A 16419-nucleotide genomic window follows, 5' to 3' on the forward strand; every position below is an offset into this window, starting at 1 on the left:
AAGAAAGGAGTTTTTTCACACACACTGCTAACGTGCCATGCGCGCCATAGGATTCGAACCTGAGATCATTTGGTCATCGACTTGGCCATTGACCCAGCCCTGAAATACGATTCTGTAATTTCTAAAAGAAGTGGGCTTGAAAGGTGGTAGACTGTTGGCCCAGCCCAGTAGGTTGACTTGACCATGCGAAATCCTCACAAGGACTGACCTGTAAGATGGCAATGCCACGCATGGATGCCTTTCTGCAAATCGAAACATAGAGATGGATAGATAGGGTTTTACTTTGTCTTTTTTTCATCTTCTTCTTCTTCTTAGATCTCTGAAATCAATTTCCTCAATTACACATTTTGCTTTCGGACATGTCGCAGCCCAGGGTCACCATCACCCTTGGTCGCTCTGGTCAGGTACTTTGCTTCCTGCTTTCATACTTTTTCTGTGTTTTCTGCACCAATTACCGGTTGTTTGCTTGCGTTGAATCTGTGACAAACGGGAAAAAGGGTTTCTTCTTCTTTTTTCTTATTGTCTTCAATTTTATATAATTTTTCACATTATTCAGCTGCAAAAGGGAGCTAGGTTTATTTTGTCAGTTTCAATTTTATTTTTTCTTGTTCTGTTTCCGAAAAGACATGAGCTCGAATTTCCTCGTATTACTTAGCTATTTTTTGTGCAGTGGAATGCTCCAATTGTTTTTTTGGTTGCTTTGATAATTTGATGAATTTTTTGGGTTGTGGGTCTTCGCTGAATGGCTATATCTTGGGCTGAACCGATTTAAAGGCGAATTTGGGTTGATTTGTGTGTTTTTATTTACTTATTAGTGGAAATGTTTTGTAGGTTGTGGAGAGGGGAGGATCGGCATCAGACTCTGCGAGAGTGCATGGCTATAGTGGGCTAGTTTCTGGAAGTAAGCGATCAATGGAAGACAGACTTGGGAGTAATGCTCATGGTCTTTCATTTTCTGCTGGCAAACGGTACATTGCTCTGTCTCTTTAATCTCTGTAACTTTGGCTTATCAGCTTACTACTTGTTTGAGAAGTTCTTCAGATACTTTATATTGAGAATGTGATTCTCCAATAGTTTGGTTCCTTCATTTTGTTACTATGAACTCATCTTATCCATGCCCAAAATCTTTTTTATGTCTTCTACCGTGCAAACTACCACCACTGCAAAACTAGCTCTTGAAGCATTTTCATTTTGAGAATGGTCAAATCGCAACCTTACCACAAAGGATTGGAATATAGAAGCAGGCTGGTGTCTTTTGTCCCTTAATTGGGTGCATAATATGAAAAGCATAAAAATATTCATTTTCGCCTTTCTTTTTTAATTAGTTTAGCAACCAACCGGAGAACTGCGCTTCTAAAATTGGCAGAAATCATCATTTGTTTATTATAGCAGTAATGTGTTTATGCTATTTTGAGAATTGGTTTTTGAGGCAGTAGCATGTGTCTTTAGTTCTGTCATGATGTGTTCGATATCAATTTTCAGGCAACGAGGAGATGGTAGAAAATGGAGTGGGGGTGACAAACAACTGCATGGTAAATTATCTAATCTCATATTACCAACTCCTTTTGTTCTTTATACGGTTTCTTTGTATTGACTCTGGTCCATTAAAACAAGTGAAGATTCACGAATCAGTCGAAATGACCTCAGATTGAAGTTGTTGCGTAAAAGATTATTTAAGCAAACTGGTGGAGCTGTTGAAGAGCGCAAGCGGATGGACCCTCGTGTAAAGCTGTCAAAACCTGTTCATCCATCGGTGAGATATCAGATGCTGCAGCACGAATCAGAAACAAATGGAAGTAGCGTGATGATGAAAATTCCTCCCAGTGAAAGTTCAGCTGATTTATACCAGGTAAATTCACGAAGGAACTTCTACTCTTCTCAACCTACGGATGGATTCAGAGCTAGATCCCCACCAAGAAATTTTGATGAGCTGCGCCCAGCATCATCATTTAGGGCAGTTGATGCCTCTAGATCTGGCCAGTTCCTGAGAAATGGTATGGTTGGTGGTTCTCAGCCAACAGACTCCTTACTTTTCACAATGAAAGCTACACCTCAAGCTGCCAGGTCAGTTGCACAATTTGCTCCAGCAAGTGGCAGCATGCAGAAAAGTTCACTTATGGTACTCCTTTGTGGCTATTCAACACTTTAGCTTCCTTTTGGGAAATCTGATTTAGTATTGCCAGTTGACTTTAATGAGTTTGTCTCTCTTTGTCTTGCATTTGTACAGGGGGATGAACCTCCAACTGTTCCTGGCTTGTTGCATAGACTTGGTTTGGGAAAATATGCCATTATTTTCCAGGCTGAAGAAGTAAGTTACCCACTCTTGATTCTTATAAAAACATTGCGGAATGTGATTTTTGATATAGGTGTGCTTTTCTTCATTTGATTGTAATCTGATGTCTGAGATAGCGCCAGAAAAAAATAAAACAAAACAAAACAAAAAGGAATGTCACAACTGACTATCTGTATTTTAAATGTGGAAATCTGATTAATCCAATGAGGAATACTAATATAAATGAAGAAGTGACTTATAGGTTCTCTTTTTTTCTTTTGGTTCTCTCAACTTCGTGTTTTTTCATGCTTAATTATCTGATTTACAGGTTGACATGACTGCTTTGAAGCAGATGGGGGATAAGGACCTCAAAGAGCTGGGTATACCAATGGTATATGTCCATTCCCTCTAGCATCCATTGTCTCTACCTGCTCATTGGAAATGAAATTGAACTTTTCTCACAAAGGCTTGCTTGATTTGCAGGGACCAAGAAAAAAGATTCTTCTAGCTCTCTTGCCCCGTACGAAACGGCAACCACCATAATCTCTACTTCTAATGATGCAATGTAAAATACCATTGAAAAAAAGGAAAGAACATTGTTGCTATCTAAAGAGCCATTTCTTTCATTTGTACTTTCACCTGTTGTGTCAGAAATGTAGTGGAAGAAATTGAGTGAAATCCTGTGTTGAAGTTGAGGTTTGAGAGGGGGTTGATCAGTTTGAATAATTTATCCTCCATAGGTGTTTGTTGATTTGAAAAATAGGTGTTTACTGTTGTATTTTATAGATAGAAACAGAGGACATGAGCAAATGAATGTATGAATTATACACATTAATCTTCAGTTATATTGTACATTGCACGTGAATGTCTGGTTTTTGTACGAGTATATATTCTCAATAGGATAAAAAATGCTTATTATATTCTCAATTAGATCAAACCATGAATTGTAATTGGTAAAATTTATGATGATTACTGGATCGTAAAATTATCTCTTAAGTTCGAATCCCCTCTCCCTCCAATTGAGTTTAATAAAAACTCAAGTTGGAATTATTCATATCCAAGTTCGAATTCCCTCCCTCCTCCTTGTGATTTTACATTTTAAAAAAAAGTAACAGACGTTTACAACAGACGACCCATGACGCTATCCCTTAATATGCTCTAACAGAAGGCGCAGTCGATGAAGACTTGGAATCGCGTTCGCTCTTCCCGCATTCTTTTCCTTTCCTTGAAGCAAAAGCAGCCATGAACTTTTCGTTCCAGCGCACACCATTACCCACCAACAACGATGAGGAAGGCGTCGTTTGCTTCCGGCAAACATGGTCGGCGGGGAACCGGTGCTTGAGGCACACCTTAACCTGGCAAGTTTTGCACGTGCTGGTATTGGAAAACGTGAGGATCTCCTTGCACCGCCTAACCGGGCACGTGGGTTTCTTCTTCATTCTTGGGTCGCAATTTCCAGACTTGTGATGCTTCTCTAACAAGAGCTTCTGGTCTTTTTCTCCGTCGCGGTCGGTGGTTTCTATGGAGGTGGAGCAGATTTCGCAGACCAACACCCTTCTGCTGTTGTGATCAGATTTGGGGCACTCGTGGGACTTGAAAGACCGATGCTCAACACAAAACACCTACAGATATATTATATATATATATAAATGCCAAATTTTCAGAAATTATATAAACACATAAGATTTATGACGTGAATTGTTGTTGGGTAAGTTTACCTTATGGCAACCGTCGCATTGAAAAGGGAGGAAATCGAGCTGGTGGCAATCGGAGTGCTGGCAGTGCCTTCCCAAATCCGGAAAAGCTTCGGTTCCTCCTGTCATGTCTTAATTTGATTGATGTCTTTGAATTATCTTTGATCTTCAGTTGTTCGAATTTTTTTGGCGAAACAAACGCATAAACAAAGGTGGCTTGTCCTCTGTTCTGTGTTTGATTTATAAGGGAAGGGGAGCGAGGGTGGTCGGTCTGGGTTGGCTTGTGGCATAAGCCAAACCCAGATAGGATTTTAATTTACTACGCGGATGTTTCCTAGTTTCCACGAGATGCTTCTTCTTCCTCCTTATAAACGGACGAGTTTATTTGTAGTTTGTTGTACGCGTCATCACACACGCTAAACCGAAAGGGGTCCACCTATCGAACCATTTTCCTACGAAATCCTACCAAATATATAGGAGGTAGGCCCCACTGACTAACAAATTCAGCCCAAGTCGGTCCGGTTCATCGGTTCCGCGGCTCCGATGCCCACACCTAGAGCCCACCTACAAAACTTAGCAAGGCCCGTCCGAAAGCAAAACAGCCAAACCATGGTCTCCCTTAAACCAAGCCCATCCATTGTTGTGAAAATAGATTTGGTGCCACGAATGGCATAGTCATCTGTTCATAAATTATGAGTTTTAGTGGTGGTGGGAGTATTTGGAAGTAAGCACATCCTATTCCTATTGTAGATGAGGGCATAAAATTAGAGAAAATCCTAGCTCTAGATTTTATATAAACTTGCATCAACATGAACGAATTGGGCAGGACAATTATTTATTATATATATTTAGTTTAAAGCATAATGCAAAGTCCTGGCATTTGTCAAAGGGAGATTGGTGGAGAAAAGTGCTCCCTTTTTCTCTCTTTTTTTCAAATTCCAGCTGAGAAATGAGAATCCAATTCCCTGCTCCACAAACTTGCCAAGAGCAAGACCCCACAAAAAGTCCCTTGCTTTCTCTCAACTAAATTATATTCGTACCATATGTCTATGTTTTCTAAAGTCTAGAATCAATGCAATCTCTACCCAATTTTCCACAAACAAACAACACAAATAACTTGTAGCTTATAGCAAAATAATAGACCACACATAGACATGGAGGATGGATGCCATGCACTATTATAAGCAAACAAAAAGGCTCATGCCACTTTGTAAAGGTCTTTCTTTCACAAAGTATAAATAATCATTCTATGTATATGCATGCAGGATGCAGCATGATATCAAGAAAGAGGCGAAAGAATCAACATTCTGCATGTCCAATATAGTACATACAAAGTAGACTGCCTGCCACCAACACCAAGGTCCCTCCGGATGCTGTAATTGAATGTTAATGAAAGATTAGAGCAAAAAGACACGGTTATAGTTTGCTGTGTGGAAAAGGCGGGTCCTACTTAATGCAGGCAATTATGCAAGCTTAAGTTATTGGATGCCTGACAGTGACAACCACAACTCAAAGTGCCCATTTTATTCAGCCTTTTTCAGGTGATGTTATTCTACTAACAAAAAAAATCAAAGTAAAGCTCTTTGACCTTGGGCCCTCTCGTGAAAAGTGCAAGTGATTTATGAATACAACCCAGGCTGAATTCAGCATTTTCTGTGAAGAAAGAAAACCAACAAACTTAGATGCCATATAAGAAAACAATCAGTTTTTCTTGTGTGTTTCACAAGAAAACCACTTTGGAAGCAAAACATTGAGAAAAATATGCATTAATATCGACAACAACCAAATCACGGCTCTGATCTCCTCATGCAAACAAAGATGAAAGATGTGTCCAACCATTGAAAATGGAAAGACTACCTCTTTCAAACTAAGCATTTCTGCATTTGGTTTATAAAAATGTTCAGATTTAACATTTCTGAAATTGGTTTAGATCTGTCAAAAGGAAAGGGACGAAAAAAAGGGAAGCTAGTTTATGTCAAGGGTGGGCCATATGTTGAGTAGAAAAAAGGGAATCAATCACTTTGGTAAAGAAAGGGAGATAAGATATGATCCAGCCTAGGACACTGATAAAAGTTCGTATTTCAATTGCTACAGAAACTTAACGATTAAGTATATGCACTAATGATGAGAGTGGTGACTTAATTGGACATCTCCATGCAAACAAAGTAAGTCAGGACACATATGCCCACAAAAATAACATTTTTCAAAGATAAAGTGGGGAGGTGAGTGAGTACCTTTTTCTTTAAACTTTCAGTGGTGGGATCAAGCGGCTGTAGCAGCAGGTATTTTGTCTGCAAAAGTGCCAAGTGAGAAGGTTAATCTATGAGATGGATGGTCCAGAAAATGCCACATCATCATCTCTTCTCAAAGCTTCTGTTGAATCACGGATTTACATCTGTTCAATCCTCCAAAATTCAACAACATATTTTTTTTTTGGTCGAAAATTCAACAACATATTATTCATAGCAGAATTGTCATATTATCATCTAAGTCCGAGCAGCATCCATTGTTTTACCTCGTCCTCTGTTTTCTAATAGAAATCAGAGAACAAAAGCGCCCATCGATTCAGCCTAAAAAAGGAAAAGTGTTTTAGTTTTTGGGCTTTTCCATGTAATGAAATTGATGGGTGGGCAATTGGATTGGCTTGTCACTGGCTAGGCTTGGTACTAAATTAAAGAATAGACTTCATGGATATTCTTCTCCGTGGTTTATTTTTTATTATGAAGTGCAAGAAATTAGTCAATTGTTTTGACTGCTATATAATGCTTTCATTCCATAGTTCACTATTTGGTCACTGGACATACATACTATTAGAGGCATGTCTAGAGACATTCTCTAATAAGGATTTAAGTTAAGGATTAGTTACATAATTCTAATCTCGATCGTTGGATTTTATTTAAGAAACTAACAACATATTTAATGAATGCAATCTAACAATCAAGATTAGAAATATGTAAAACTTATTGGAGAATCTCCGGCATGTCTATTACAGTGCATGCAATAGTCTCCAGTTATTGTAGTTAAAAAATGATTAGAAAAGGACTTGGGTAAAAATACCTGAAAGTTGAAACGCAACCCACCCAACTCAAGAGAAGCTGAAGGAGAAAAACACGCTGTTGAGTTATTATAGGTCGAGTATTTGTTTTCTGGTTCGGCTAATTTTCCGAAAGCAGAGGAATGAGAATCCCATTCGCAGGCTCCATCAGACACAACAACAACAACAATTGTATCTTTTTTCTCTCATTCACACCGCCGTACCTAAAAATCTAAAGAATCTCCATTTCTTTTCTCTTCTTTTCTTTTCTTCTCTTCTCCTCAGGCCTCCTTTCTCTCCCAATTCTCCACAATTTTAGCAACCTCCATATTTCTGCTTATCGAAAATATAATCTCTTCGTCTTTAGCGTCTTAAAATCCGCTTCTTTTATCGAAAACAATTCAGGATCATGGGGTTCAAGCATCCTTACATGCGCTTAAACCTCATGTCTTTCGTTCATATGCAAAGCTGAAGAAGAAGGGCTTCACTTACTTGTTTCAGAGATTCAAACAAACAATTCGCGCATGGAGTTTCAGGAGGCTATCATGAAGTTGATGATCCACAAAGCCAAAGAAAACGAATGGGCTTTCCAAACCCCTGACAGAGTGACAGAGATAAGCAGTCCCAGCCCCAGGCGCAAATGGAAGCTTTTCCACAGGTCCTCAACGGCCATTCCATCAAAAACTGCAAAGGCCCAAGCTCCAAAAGAGTTCATTTGCCCCATCTCTGGTTCTCTAATGGCTGACCCAGTCATCGTCTCCTCAGGCCACACCTTCGAGCGTGCCTGCGTCCAAGTCTGCAAAGCCCTCAACTTCACACCCACTCTCGTGGACTCTCCCCCACCCGATTTCTCCTCTGTAATCTCCAACCTCGCTCTCAAATCCGCCATTCTCAACTGGTGCCGCAAGTCCTCCATAGACCCTCCCAAGCCCCTCGATTTCAGCTCCGCCGATCAGCTCGTCCATGCGTTCATGGAGTCCCAGAACCAAACCCAGCCCCAGAAGCTCGTAATTTCGGAGAACGAGTTGTTGATCCAAGGCATCAACGAAACCCCTAAAGTGAATTTCAATCACGCGGCCACCGAGGTGACTCGGCGTCCGACTCACTTCCACTCGAGCTCCGACGAATCGGTCACCGCGCCCGTGTTGACTCCGCCTCTGCCCTTCTCGACGCAGCCGAGTTGCTACTCTTCCCCTTCGTCTTCCTCCTCCGAAATTGAAACCCTAAACCCGGGCAACAGCAATTCATCCTTCGTCTCCGTAGAAGACGACGAAATCTTGATCAAGCTCAGAAGCCCACACGTGTTCGAAATCGAGGAGGCTCTGGCCTCACTGAGGAAGATCACGCGAACCAGAGAGGACACTCGGGCCAGCCTCTGCACCCCTCGGATGCTCTCCGCCCTGCGACCTCTGATCGTATCCAGGTACACCGGCGTTCAGGTGAACTCGGTCGCAGCGTTAGTCAATTTGTCGTTGGAAAAGTCAAACAAGATTAAGATCGTACGGTCAGGAGTTCTCCCTCCGTTGATTGATGTGCTTAAGGCAGGATCCCCTGAGGCGCAGGAACACGCTTCCGGTGCACTCTTTAGCTTGGCGCTTGATGACGATTGTAAGACCGCCATTGGCGTTTTGGGTGCCTTGCCACCTTTGCTTCACTTACTCCGATCCGAGAGCGAGCGGACTCGGCATGACTCGGCACTCGCTTTGTATCACCTTACACTCGTTCAGAGTAACCGCTCCAAATTGGTTAAACTCGGGTCGGTTCCGATTCTTTTGAGAATGGTGAAGTCAGGTCATATGACGGGTCGGGTACTACTCACATTGTGCAACTTGAGTTCTTGTGCGGACGGGCGGGCGTCGATGTTGGATGCGGGTGGGGTGGAATGTTTGTTGGGTGTCTTGAGAGGAAATGAGTTTGACTCGAAGGCAACTCAGGAGAGTTGTGTGGCCACATTGTGTGGGCTGAGTTATGGTGGTTTGAGGTTTAAGGGGTTGGCCAAGGTGGCCGGGGCGATTGAGGTGTTAAGAGAGGTGGAGAAAAAGGGAAGCGACCGGGCGAGGGAGAAAGCAAGGAGGATGTTGGAGATGATGAGGGGAAAAGAGAAGGAGGAAGAAGATGAAGTGGATTGGGAGGACTTGCTCCAATCGGGGCTAGGAAGTCGAAGTCGGAGTCAACTCAATGGTGGATTAGGCGGGTCAAGTGTCAACTCGTCCGAATTTTGAGTACATAATTTGAGGAGTTTTTTTAAGTACAGTTTTTACCATTATAATTTTTTGAGTGTTTTAATTTGGTCCATAAGTTTTCAATTTGAACAATCTCAATCCTATAATTTAAACAATATACCTTAAATATTATGAGGTCACATTATGTTGTTTAAAGAGAATTACATAATTAACATTGTTCAGTTGTAAATACGGGACTAGATTAAAACATTTAGCAAATTGTTGGATTTTTTTTTTTCGGCTTTTGTTTGTCATGTTGTTGTGAACTTGTAATTGTTGAATGAGTTCTAAGGAAAGGGTTTTGTGATTTACGGCTTGAACTTATGACTTCTTTCACTAAGTTTATGGATTGGTGGAAGAGTGTAGATAAAAGAGTGAATTATAATCAATTAGCTCTTAATCTCGCAATGTTGTTTGAATCTTCAATCCTTAATCTTTATGCAAGTAAGCCAACATAAAACTTTAAGAGGCGCCGCACACTCTCTCTCAAAGCCTCATAACCTTTCAACGCAACAAGGGGAGGCGGTAACTACCCCTCCTTTCCTCCCCCTGATACTCCTTTCAATTTCCATTTTCCATTTTTCATCTTCCTCTTCATTCCATCTATTTTATCATCCTTTTTTTTTATTTTTTATTTCTCATAACCCTTTAAATTCCTCCCTCCATATATGGTTCTTCAAGGACTCTATCTCCCTCTTGGATTTACTGACCCCTATGGGTTGCATCCCAAATGTGATTTTGCGTGTCCCCTTCGAAAGATGTGTAGAGCTCTTGCTCGGGTGCTTACACCACATCCTTCCATTATTGGGTTGTTACCACCTCCCACCTTCCTTAGGATGTTGTCTTTTTTTTTTGCTTTGGGAAGTGTTTTCTCGAGTTTGTTCTTGGATTGGTTGTTGTTTCCTTCTTGTTGTTTTGGTGGTTTCGTTTTTGAAGGAGTTAATGAGTCTTTGATAGTCGGTTTATGTATTGCGAGGGATTTTCATATTTATAGTTTTTGAAATTGTTTTGTGTGTTTTGGTGTGTTTGCAGTTCTTTCACTCATCATTAGTCATGGTGGCGATGTCTCAGTCTTCATGGAGGCAGCGACAGCGGTACTTTGGCGTTTTGTGGTGTTTCTGCTTTTGGTTGGCTCTGGCTTTATGTCAATTTTGGGCTCTAAATTTATGTCAGTTTTGGGCTCTAGCTTTATGTCAATTGTAGACTTTATGCCTATTTGAGTTTTATTTATAGTGGGCTTTTACTGTTGCATTTTATTTGGACTCATTTTTATGAGTTTCACTATCATGTAATTGGCATTGCGTTTCTATTAATGAAACTTGATTCCGACCAAAAAAAAATGAAAAATGAAAAATGAAAAATCTTTCTACTATATGGAATTCGATCCAACGACTAACCAATTTGATCCAACAATTAAGACATTAGGGCATCACCCAATGGCCATATTTAGTGCCCTCACTATAGAATTCTTACATAAGGGCATCACCCAAGGCTGGAGAGTCTAGGCTTACAAGCCCAAGAGACAAAACCCACCCACCACAAGAACTTAAGGCTATTCCTGGGCCAGTGGACCCAACCTTCAACCTTTTGGATTTTGGATGCAGCTTGGAGCCAGCTCAATCCGTTGAATTTTGAGTGTCAACATCCAATGAAACAAGCAGAGGGAAGAACAAGAGGGGTGAGAATATTTGGAAAGACTGATTTAAATACAAATTTTAAAAATATTTGAAAAGAGTATTGGAAAAGCAATGTGCAAGCTAAAAGTCTTCCTACTTTAGCTGAATTTCAGCAAATAAGCTAAGTGGACTATAATTCATAAGTTTATTTCTAATACTATACAAAATAAGAGTAGGAAAATAAAATGAATAAAACTCATGTGTCATTACATTATTAGTCGGGATACCAAAAAATACTATACCCGCTGCATGAAACCCTCTCTCCTCCTCAAGGGACAATCTTTGTTGTCAATAATAATCGAAACCCACATGACTGTCTCACTCACTCCTCCTTCTGTCGACATGAGAAGCTGTTACCACATTCAATAATAATAACGCAAGTTTCTCAAACTCCAATTTCTTCTTGTTGTCGAGTAGAGACATAAACAAGAGACAAAATTTGACTCAAAACTTGAGCAGGCCTTGATTCATAAATGATCCTTCCAAAATTAAAAAAGCACTGCCTTAATTTGCTCATTAATACTATTATTATAATCTTTAGTTATATTCAACCAATGCCATTAGCTGCCATCGTGTTTCCACAAACACACTCTCCTAAGACAAATCTACAATAAACAACCCATGACGAACTTCCCCATTAGTTGCCTAATTAAACCACGAAATTTCCAACACCAAGACACCCAAACAAACATACAAAATATACAATACTCGGAGCCATGAAGATCAAAACCAACAAGAATGCAACAAAATTTGAACACATAATATTCACAGAAGAAGAAAAAGAAAAGTATATTAATTTAAGCTCAATAAATATCCCCTTAATACAAAAATTAAACATGTATGTATACATAGTATCAGCAGCTCCTCTCACAAATCTCACCACGAATGCTTAAGCTAATGTAAATGCACTTAAACAACAATGAAAATTAAAACAAAAGTCCTTTTTTTATATTATAATTATTTTGAATAAATCGAATATTAACCAGTTAATTGAACTCATCGCATCTGTGCCTAATCTCTCCTCGCCTCCCGGTCTGGATCCCGTGCACGCCGAGCTTCTCCATCGCCCTCGCAAACGCCTGAAAGAAGGTGTTCTGGTCCTTGGCGTAGAGCTCTACGAAGGGCCGGGTTCTCGGGTCATTGAACAAGGCGTGATCCGACTTCAAAAGCCCCAAACCCTTGGGCAAGTTCTGGAAGTAGACATTGTCGAATTTGTTGGGGGTCATGACGTCGTTGAACACCGACATCGTCGGGTTCTTGTGGTAATCGGCGCAGGCCTGCTGCAACCCGGCGGCGAATCTCGGGTTGTACTGCGGGTCGAACTGTTCCGACTTGCTGTAGTTGTAGATCGCAGAGCTGAACTCGCTGCAGTGGGAGAACCCGATGGTGTGGGCCCCACTGAGGGCAACCATTTCCTGGACGGAAAAGCCCCTGGACCCGAACACCTGGATGAGCTGAGACACCGGCATGGCTGGCCTCGGGAGGGTGCCCTCGACGGCGGAGGCCTTGGAGACGCGGCCGTCGCGGCGGCCGAGGGGGACGTTGTAGTAGGGCCCGCCCATCATGGTGACGAGGTCGCGGGTGGCGACGGCGAGGATGTCGGCGCAGGAGACAGTGTTGGGGCAGGCTAGCTCGAGGGCAGTCTTGGCGCGAACGACGACGTCGAAGGCGTCACCGGGGAGGGAGAGGTTGATGTCGGCGTCGCGCTCGGCCTTGTTGAAGGGGGTGGAGGAGACGAGGATGGAGGCGTCGCAACCGTTGTGGAGGCAGTCGTGGAAGAAGAGGCGGAGGGTGGCGGCGGCGGTAGTGGGGCTGGTGATCTGCTTGTTGGTGACGGTGTCTTGGACGATTTGGTTGAATCTCGGGCACGATTTTTGGTAGTAGTTGCTGTAGAGTCTCGACTCTGCGGCGGGGAGAGTGATGAGAGTTAGCAGAGATGTGAGGAAGACAATGAGGAACGCTGCCATGGTGCCGTTTGCGTGCTTTGCTGATGCTGCTGCAGCTTGTGCAACTGCTTCAGCTCAGAGAAACAAATGAGCTTGAAGAAGGAAGACAGACAGAAGACAGACAGAGAAAGAGAGTGAGAGAGCGAAAGAGGGCATGATAGAAGAGAGGGTTTTACGGTAGAGAGGGAGGGGCGGGGGGGACACGCGGCATTCTATCTACCGTCTATCACGGGAAGAGAGTGCTTAGGAGAGCGATGTATGGCCCACTTGAACTGCGGCTGGGCTGGACTTCAGATCGATGCTTGTGAAATGACGGAGATGCCCTGGTGAGATTAGTGCTGTTGGGATGTGGAGGGAGGGATAGTATTGGAGTGCGGGCCATTTTAAATCATCGTAGGGTTATGGTTATCTTATCTGGCATGCACAATACGCACAGTAGACGGCCATTTTCTATGAATAATTCTCAATTATATAGAAAAATAGAGAAAACAAAGCCAATTTAGTTTTTTTGGTTTTTTACTTTTTGTAGATGTATTAAATTTATCATTAAATCGAGCTGAGTTAATTAGGTGGCAAACTGGGGGAGAGAGGGAGAGGTGCAACAATGTATGTATTTGGCGCGTATTTCGTCCGTCACATGATGGATCATGCAAACCTAGATGGCTGTTGAAATGGGATGGGCCCCATTGGCCATGCTCTTGTTTTTTTTCTTCCTGTTTGTTAAATCTTAAATGGCGGTGATCTAGCTGTATTTAATATTTATGAATCGATGCATCCAGGGACTTTGACATGGTTCCACTCCATCTAATAATCTTCAAGTAGACATGAGTTTAGGTCAGTTGTCTTAGAGAGTGTGTCTACTCTCGTACGCCCGAGATTGATTCCCGTCCCGTACATTTGAATCATTTTAGTTTTAACTTTGTCAAGAAAAGAATGCAATCATCTTCAAATACATGCAAATAAATAAACTCCACAATCTTATCGGGCAGTCAAATCGTAGAGTATAAATTTTGTATTGAAAAGTTTAAAATCATAAAGTGGGTGAGAAGAAGACAGACAGTGTGACATAATAACGGCCTTTGCTGAAAACCCAAAAGGCCAACCCCACAAGTCAGTAAGGCTGGCTGAGTACAGCTGATTACAACCGAGGATCGAAAGAGGGAAAAATGTTTGAATCAAAACAAAAAAAACGTTGGTCAAATTATAGAGATTAATTGGCAGCTGTTTGATTTAGAGATATGCATCTAAGCTGGGTTTGTTCCCATACATACATGTTTAGTCTATATCTTTGGTATCCAAGACAACTACCCGCAAGTTTTCCAAAATTCTAACTTTAATACTCAAAGTTTTTTCTCTCTCGCTTCCATTCTCAACGTTTTCTTTTATTATCAATTTCATAACTCCGTCCATGTGTGCTGTCAGGACCTCCGTTAACAGACTTTGACTAGTCGTGACTTGTTGTTGACTTGTTGAGAGGTTCTCTTTACACCCCCTCAAGCTGAACGGAGGGGACTGAAGAGACAGCTTGGATCTGAGGAAGAGAAACCTTTGCTTAGCTAAAGACTTGGTAAGAATATCAGCAAGCTGATCTTGACTGACCTCTAACTTGTGATTGAGAACTTGTTCTCTAATGCAGTGAAAATCCAACTCGAAGTGTTTAGTTCTTGAGTGAAAAACAGGATTATTTGATAAGGCTACAGCAGAGATGTTGTCACACCATAAAACTGGAATAGAAGAAAGCTTTAGACCAATATCTGTAAATAACTTTCCAATCCAAGTAATTTCATAGGCAGACTGAGTCAAGGATAAAGATCTGTACTCAGCTTCAGTAGATGATCTAGCTACTGATTGCTGCTTCTTAGCACTTCAGCTTATGAGATTAGAGCCGAGAAATATGCAATATCCTCCAGTTCCAGTAGATCTTCTATCATAAGGGCAGCTTGCCCAAATCCAGAGGGTAGGAATCGAAGCAAAACCCAAATCAAGGGAAAGCATGGCTTTCCACTTCTTAGTTCATTTTTTATTTTTGGGTTTCTTGAGCGCTAATTTTTATTCGAATATATTTAACGAGTATAGCCGCGTGGCTATACTTTTAAAATATTAAAATATATTTAAAGTGTATAGCCGTTCGGCTATACTCTGTAAATATTAAAATATATTTCAAGCGTATAGCCGCGCGGCTATACCATTTAAATATTCAAATATATTTAAAACGTGTAGTCGCGGGGCAATACCCTTTAAATATGTTTAAGAGTTATTCGCAGCAATGGTCCCTCAACTATACCCCAAGTTACACTTTGGTCATTCAACTCAAATATTAGTTGCAGAGGTCGCTCAATTTGGTGTTTTGTTGCACCGTTAGTCCTACCGTCAAGTCTGTTACTTTTTATTATTTAAAATGATGACGTGGCAAGCATCTCTTAGATTATTAATGGGCATATGTGACTTTTCAGTTAAGATTATTTGTAGCAATGATCCCTCAACTATACGAGTTACATTTTGGTCACTCAAGTAGGTGTTGTGTTGCACCATTAGTCCCTACCGTTAGAGAGACTTAACGATAGGACTAACGGTGCAACAAAACACTTAATTGAGTGACTTCTGCAACTAATATTTGAGTTGGGTGACCAAAGTGTAACTTGGGGTTTAGTTGAGGGACCATTGTTGCGAATAATCCTATATTTAATATATATACATTTCCTTCTATGGAGGCTGAGCCCCGGGCACAGCCGTAGAAACTTATATGACTCGTATGAGCTCCGAGCTGTGACTCACTAACTTAACAAAGCCATTCATCCTTCAATTCACCCTTCTACACAAAGCTTGAGTCGCATTTTCAAACAAAGTGTCAAGACACCGAAAAGAATTTTGTGCCCGCAGCAGTCTTGTATGGCCACCACCGGCGACAAAAAGCCGAGCACAAGGCCTCCTGGGGGAGCTTGTGACGGCATGGAGGAAAATGAAGTAATACATGTTTTCCTCAATCCAAACGTCCTTATAAATCAAAGCTGTAAAATGCAAAAACAATGCATAGCAGTTGGTCTTAGTCCGTTATGGACAAAACTGTGTGAAGTTCCCTTTCCATTGATGTTGAACAAGGTTCATTTACAACTAGAAGCATCCTATTCCTATTAAAACCACAAAAAAGAAAGATTCATGTGTGGTGATATGGTGGTATACAACATGTCAATATTTCTGAATGAAAGAAAAGGAAGATACAATCAAAACTTTGATTACTAATCTAAGCAGCAAGCAGCAAGAGGAAACTTCTAATTCAGCCTCAGCGCCATTTCTTGAAATGGGATGGGCCCCATTGGCCATGCTCTTTTTTTCTTTTTGTTAAATCTTAAATAGCGGTGATCTAGTTGTATTTATGAATCGATGCATCCAGGGGTGTATCATTAGCGCTGGACTTGACACTCGAGATTGATCCACCTCCCGTACATTTGAATTATTTTAATTATCACTTTGTCAAGAGAAAATTATAAGAATCTTCAAATACGTGCAAATAAATAAACTCCACAATCTTATCAGTGAGTAAAATCATAAAGTATGTCGGTGTGAAGAAGACAGTG

At 41.2% G+C, this 16419-nt stretch overlaps 4 protein-coding genes across 4 annotated transcripts; 2 read left to right on the forward strand and 2 right to left on the reverse strand.

Annotated features, from left to right (window-relative positions):
• The first annotated feature begins 204 nt into the window (after positions 1-204).
• On the forward strand, positions 205-3137 carry LOC110756063 (uncharacterized). Its single transcript, XM_021957477.2, has 7 exons — positions 205-404; positions 832-968; positions 1483-1532; positions 1620-2119; positions 2228-2308; positions 2601-2663; positions 2756-3137. Exons 1-7 carry the CDS (start codon positions 360-362, stop codon positions 2813-2815), a joined length of 936 nt encoding a protein of 311 aa, XP_021813169.1. The 5' UTR covers positions 205-359; the 3' UTR covers positions 2816-3137.
• Positions 3138-3216: 79 nt separating this feature from the next.
• On the reverse strand, positions 3217-4334 carry PMZ (zinc finger (AN1-like) family protein). Its single transcript, XM_021957576.2, has 2 exons — positions 3991-4334; positions 3217-3894 (listed from the first exon to the last, which is right to left on the reverse strand). Exons 1-2 carry the CDS (start codon positions 4093-4095, stop codon positions 3421-3423), a joined length of 579 nt encoding a protein of 192 aa, XP_021813268.1. The 5' UTR covers positions 4096-4334; the 3' UTR covers positions 3217-3420.
• Positions 4335-7038: 2704 nt separating this feature from the next.
• LOC110755986 (RING/U-box superfamily protein with ARM repeat domain-containing protein) lies at positions 7039-9542 on the forward strand. The gene has a single exon (XM_021957377.2). It carries the CDS (start codon positions 7525-7527, stop codon positions 9220-9222), a length of 1698 nt encoding a protein of 565 aa, XP_021813069.2. The 5' UTR covers positions 7039-7524; the 3' UTR covers positions 9223-9542.
• Positions 9543-11662: 2120 nt separating this feature from the next.
• On the reverse strand, positions 11663-13002 carry LOC110758468 (Peroxidase superfamily protein). Its single transcript, XM_021960372.2, has one exon. The coding sequence runs from the start codon at positions 12863-12865 to the stop codon at positions 11885-11887; it is 981 nt and encodes a 326-aa protein (XP_021816064.1). The 5' UTR covers positions 12866-13002; the 3' UTR covers positions 11663-11884.
• Between the last annotated feature and the right edge of the window lie 3417 nt (positions 13003-16419).

Source organism: Prunus avium, chromosome 3 (genome assembly GCF_965620075.1).
Source record: "Prunus avium chromosome 3, drPruAviu1.hap1.1, whole genome shotgun sequence".
Classification (NCBI taxonomy): domain Eukaryota; kingdom Viridiplantae; phylum Streptophyta; class Magnoliopsida; order Rosales; family Rosaceae; genus Prunus; species Prunus avium.

Bases quoted from the DNA above. Each gene is read 5' to 3' on its own strand.
- LOC110756063 (XM_021957477.2), top strand. From the start codon at position 360: ATGTCGCAGCCCAGGGTCACCATCACCCTTGGTCGCTCTGGTCAG. The intron at 2,309-2,600 runs GTAAGTTACCCA...TCTGATTTACAG, and splicing joins TTATTTTCCAGGCTGAAGAA to GTTGACATGACTGCTTTGAA. The intron at 2,664-2,755 runs GTATATGTCCAT...CTTGATTTGCAG, and splicing joins AAGAGCTGGGTATACCAATG to GGACCAAGAAAAAAGATTCT.
- PMZ (XM_021957576.2), bottom strand. From the start codon at position 4,095: ATGACAGGAGGAACCGAAGCTTTTCCGGATTTGGGAAGGCACTGCCAG. The intron at 3,895-3,990 runs GTAAACTTACCC...ATATATCTGTAG, and splicing joins AATGCGACGGTTGCCATAAG to GTGTTTTGTGTTGAGCATCG.
- LOC110755986 (XM_021957377.2), top strand. From the start codon at position 7,525: ATGGAGTTTCAGGAGGCTATCATGAAGTTGATGATCCACAAAGCCAAA.
- LOC110758468 (XM_021960372.2), bottom strand. From the start codon at position 12,865: ATGGCAGCGTTCCTCATTGTCTTCCTCACATCTCTGCTAACTCTCATC.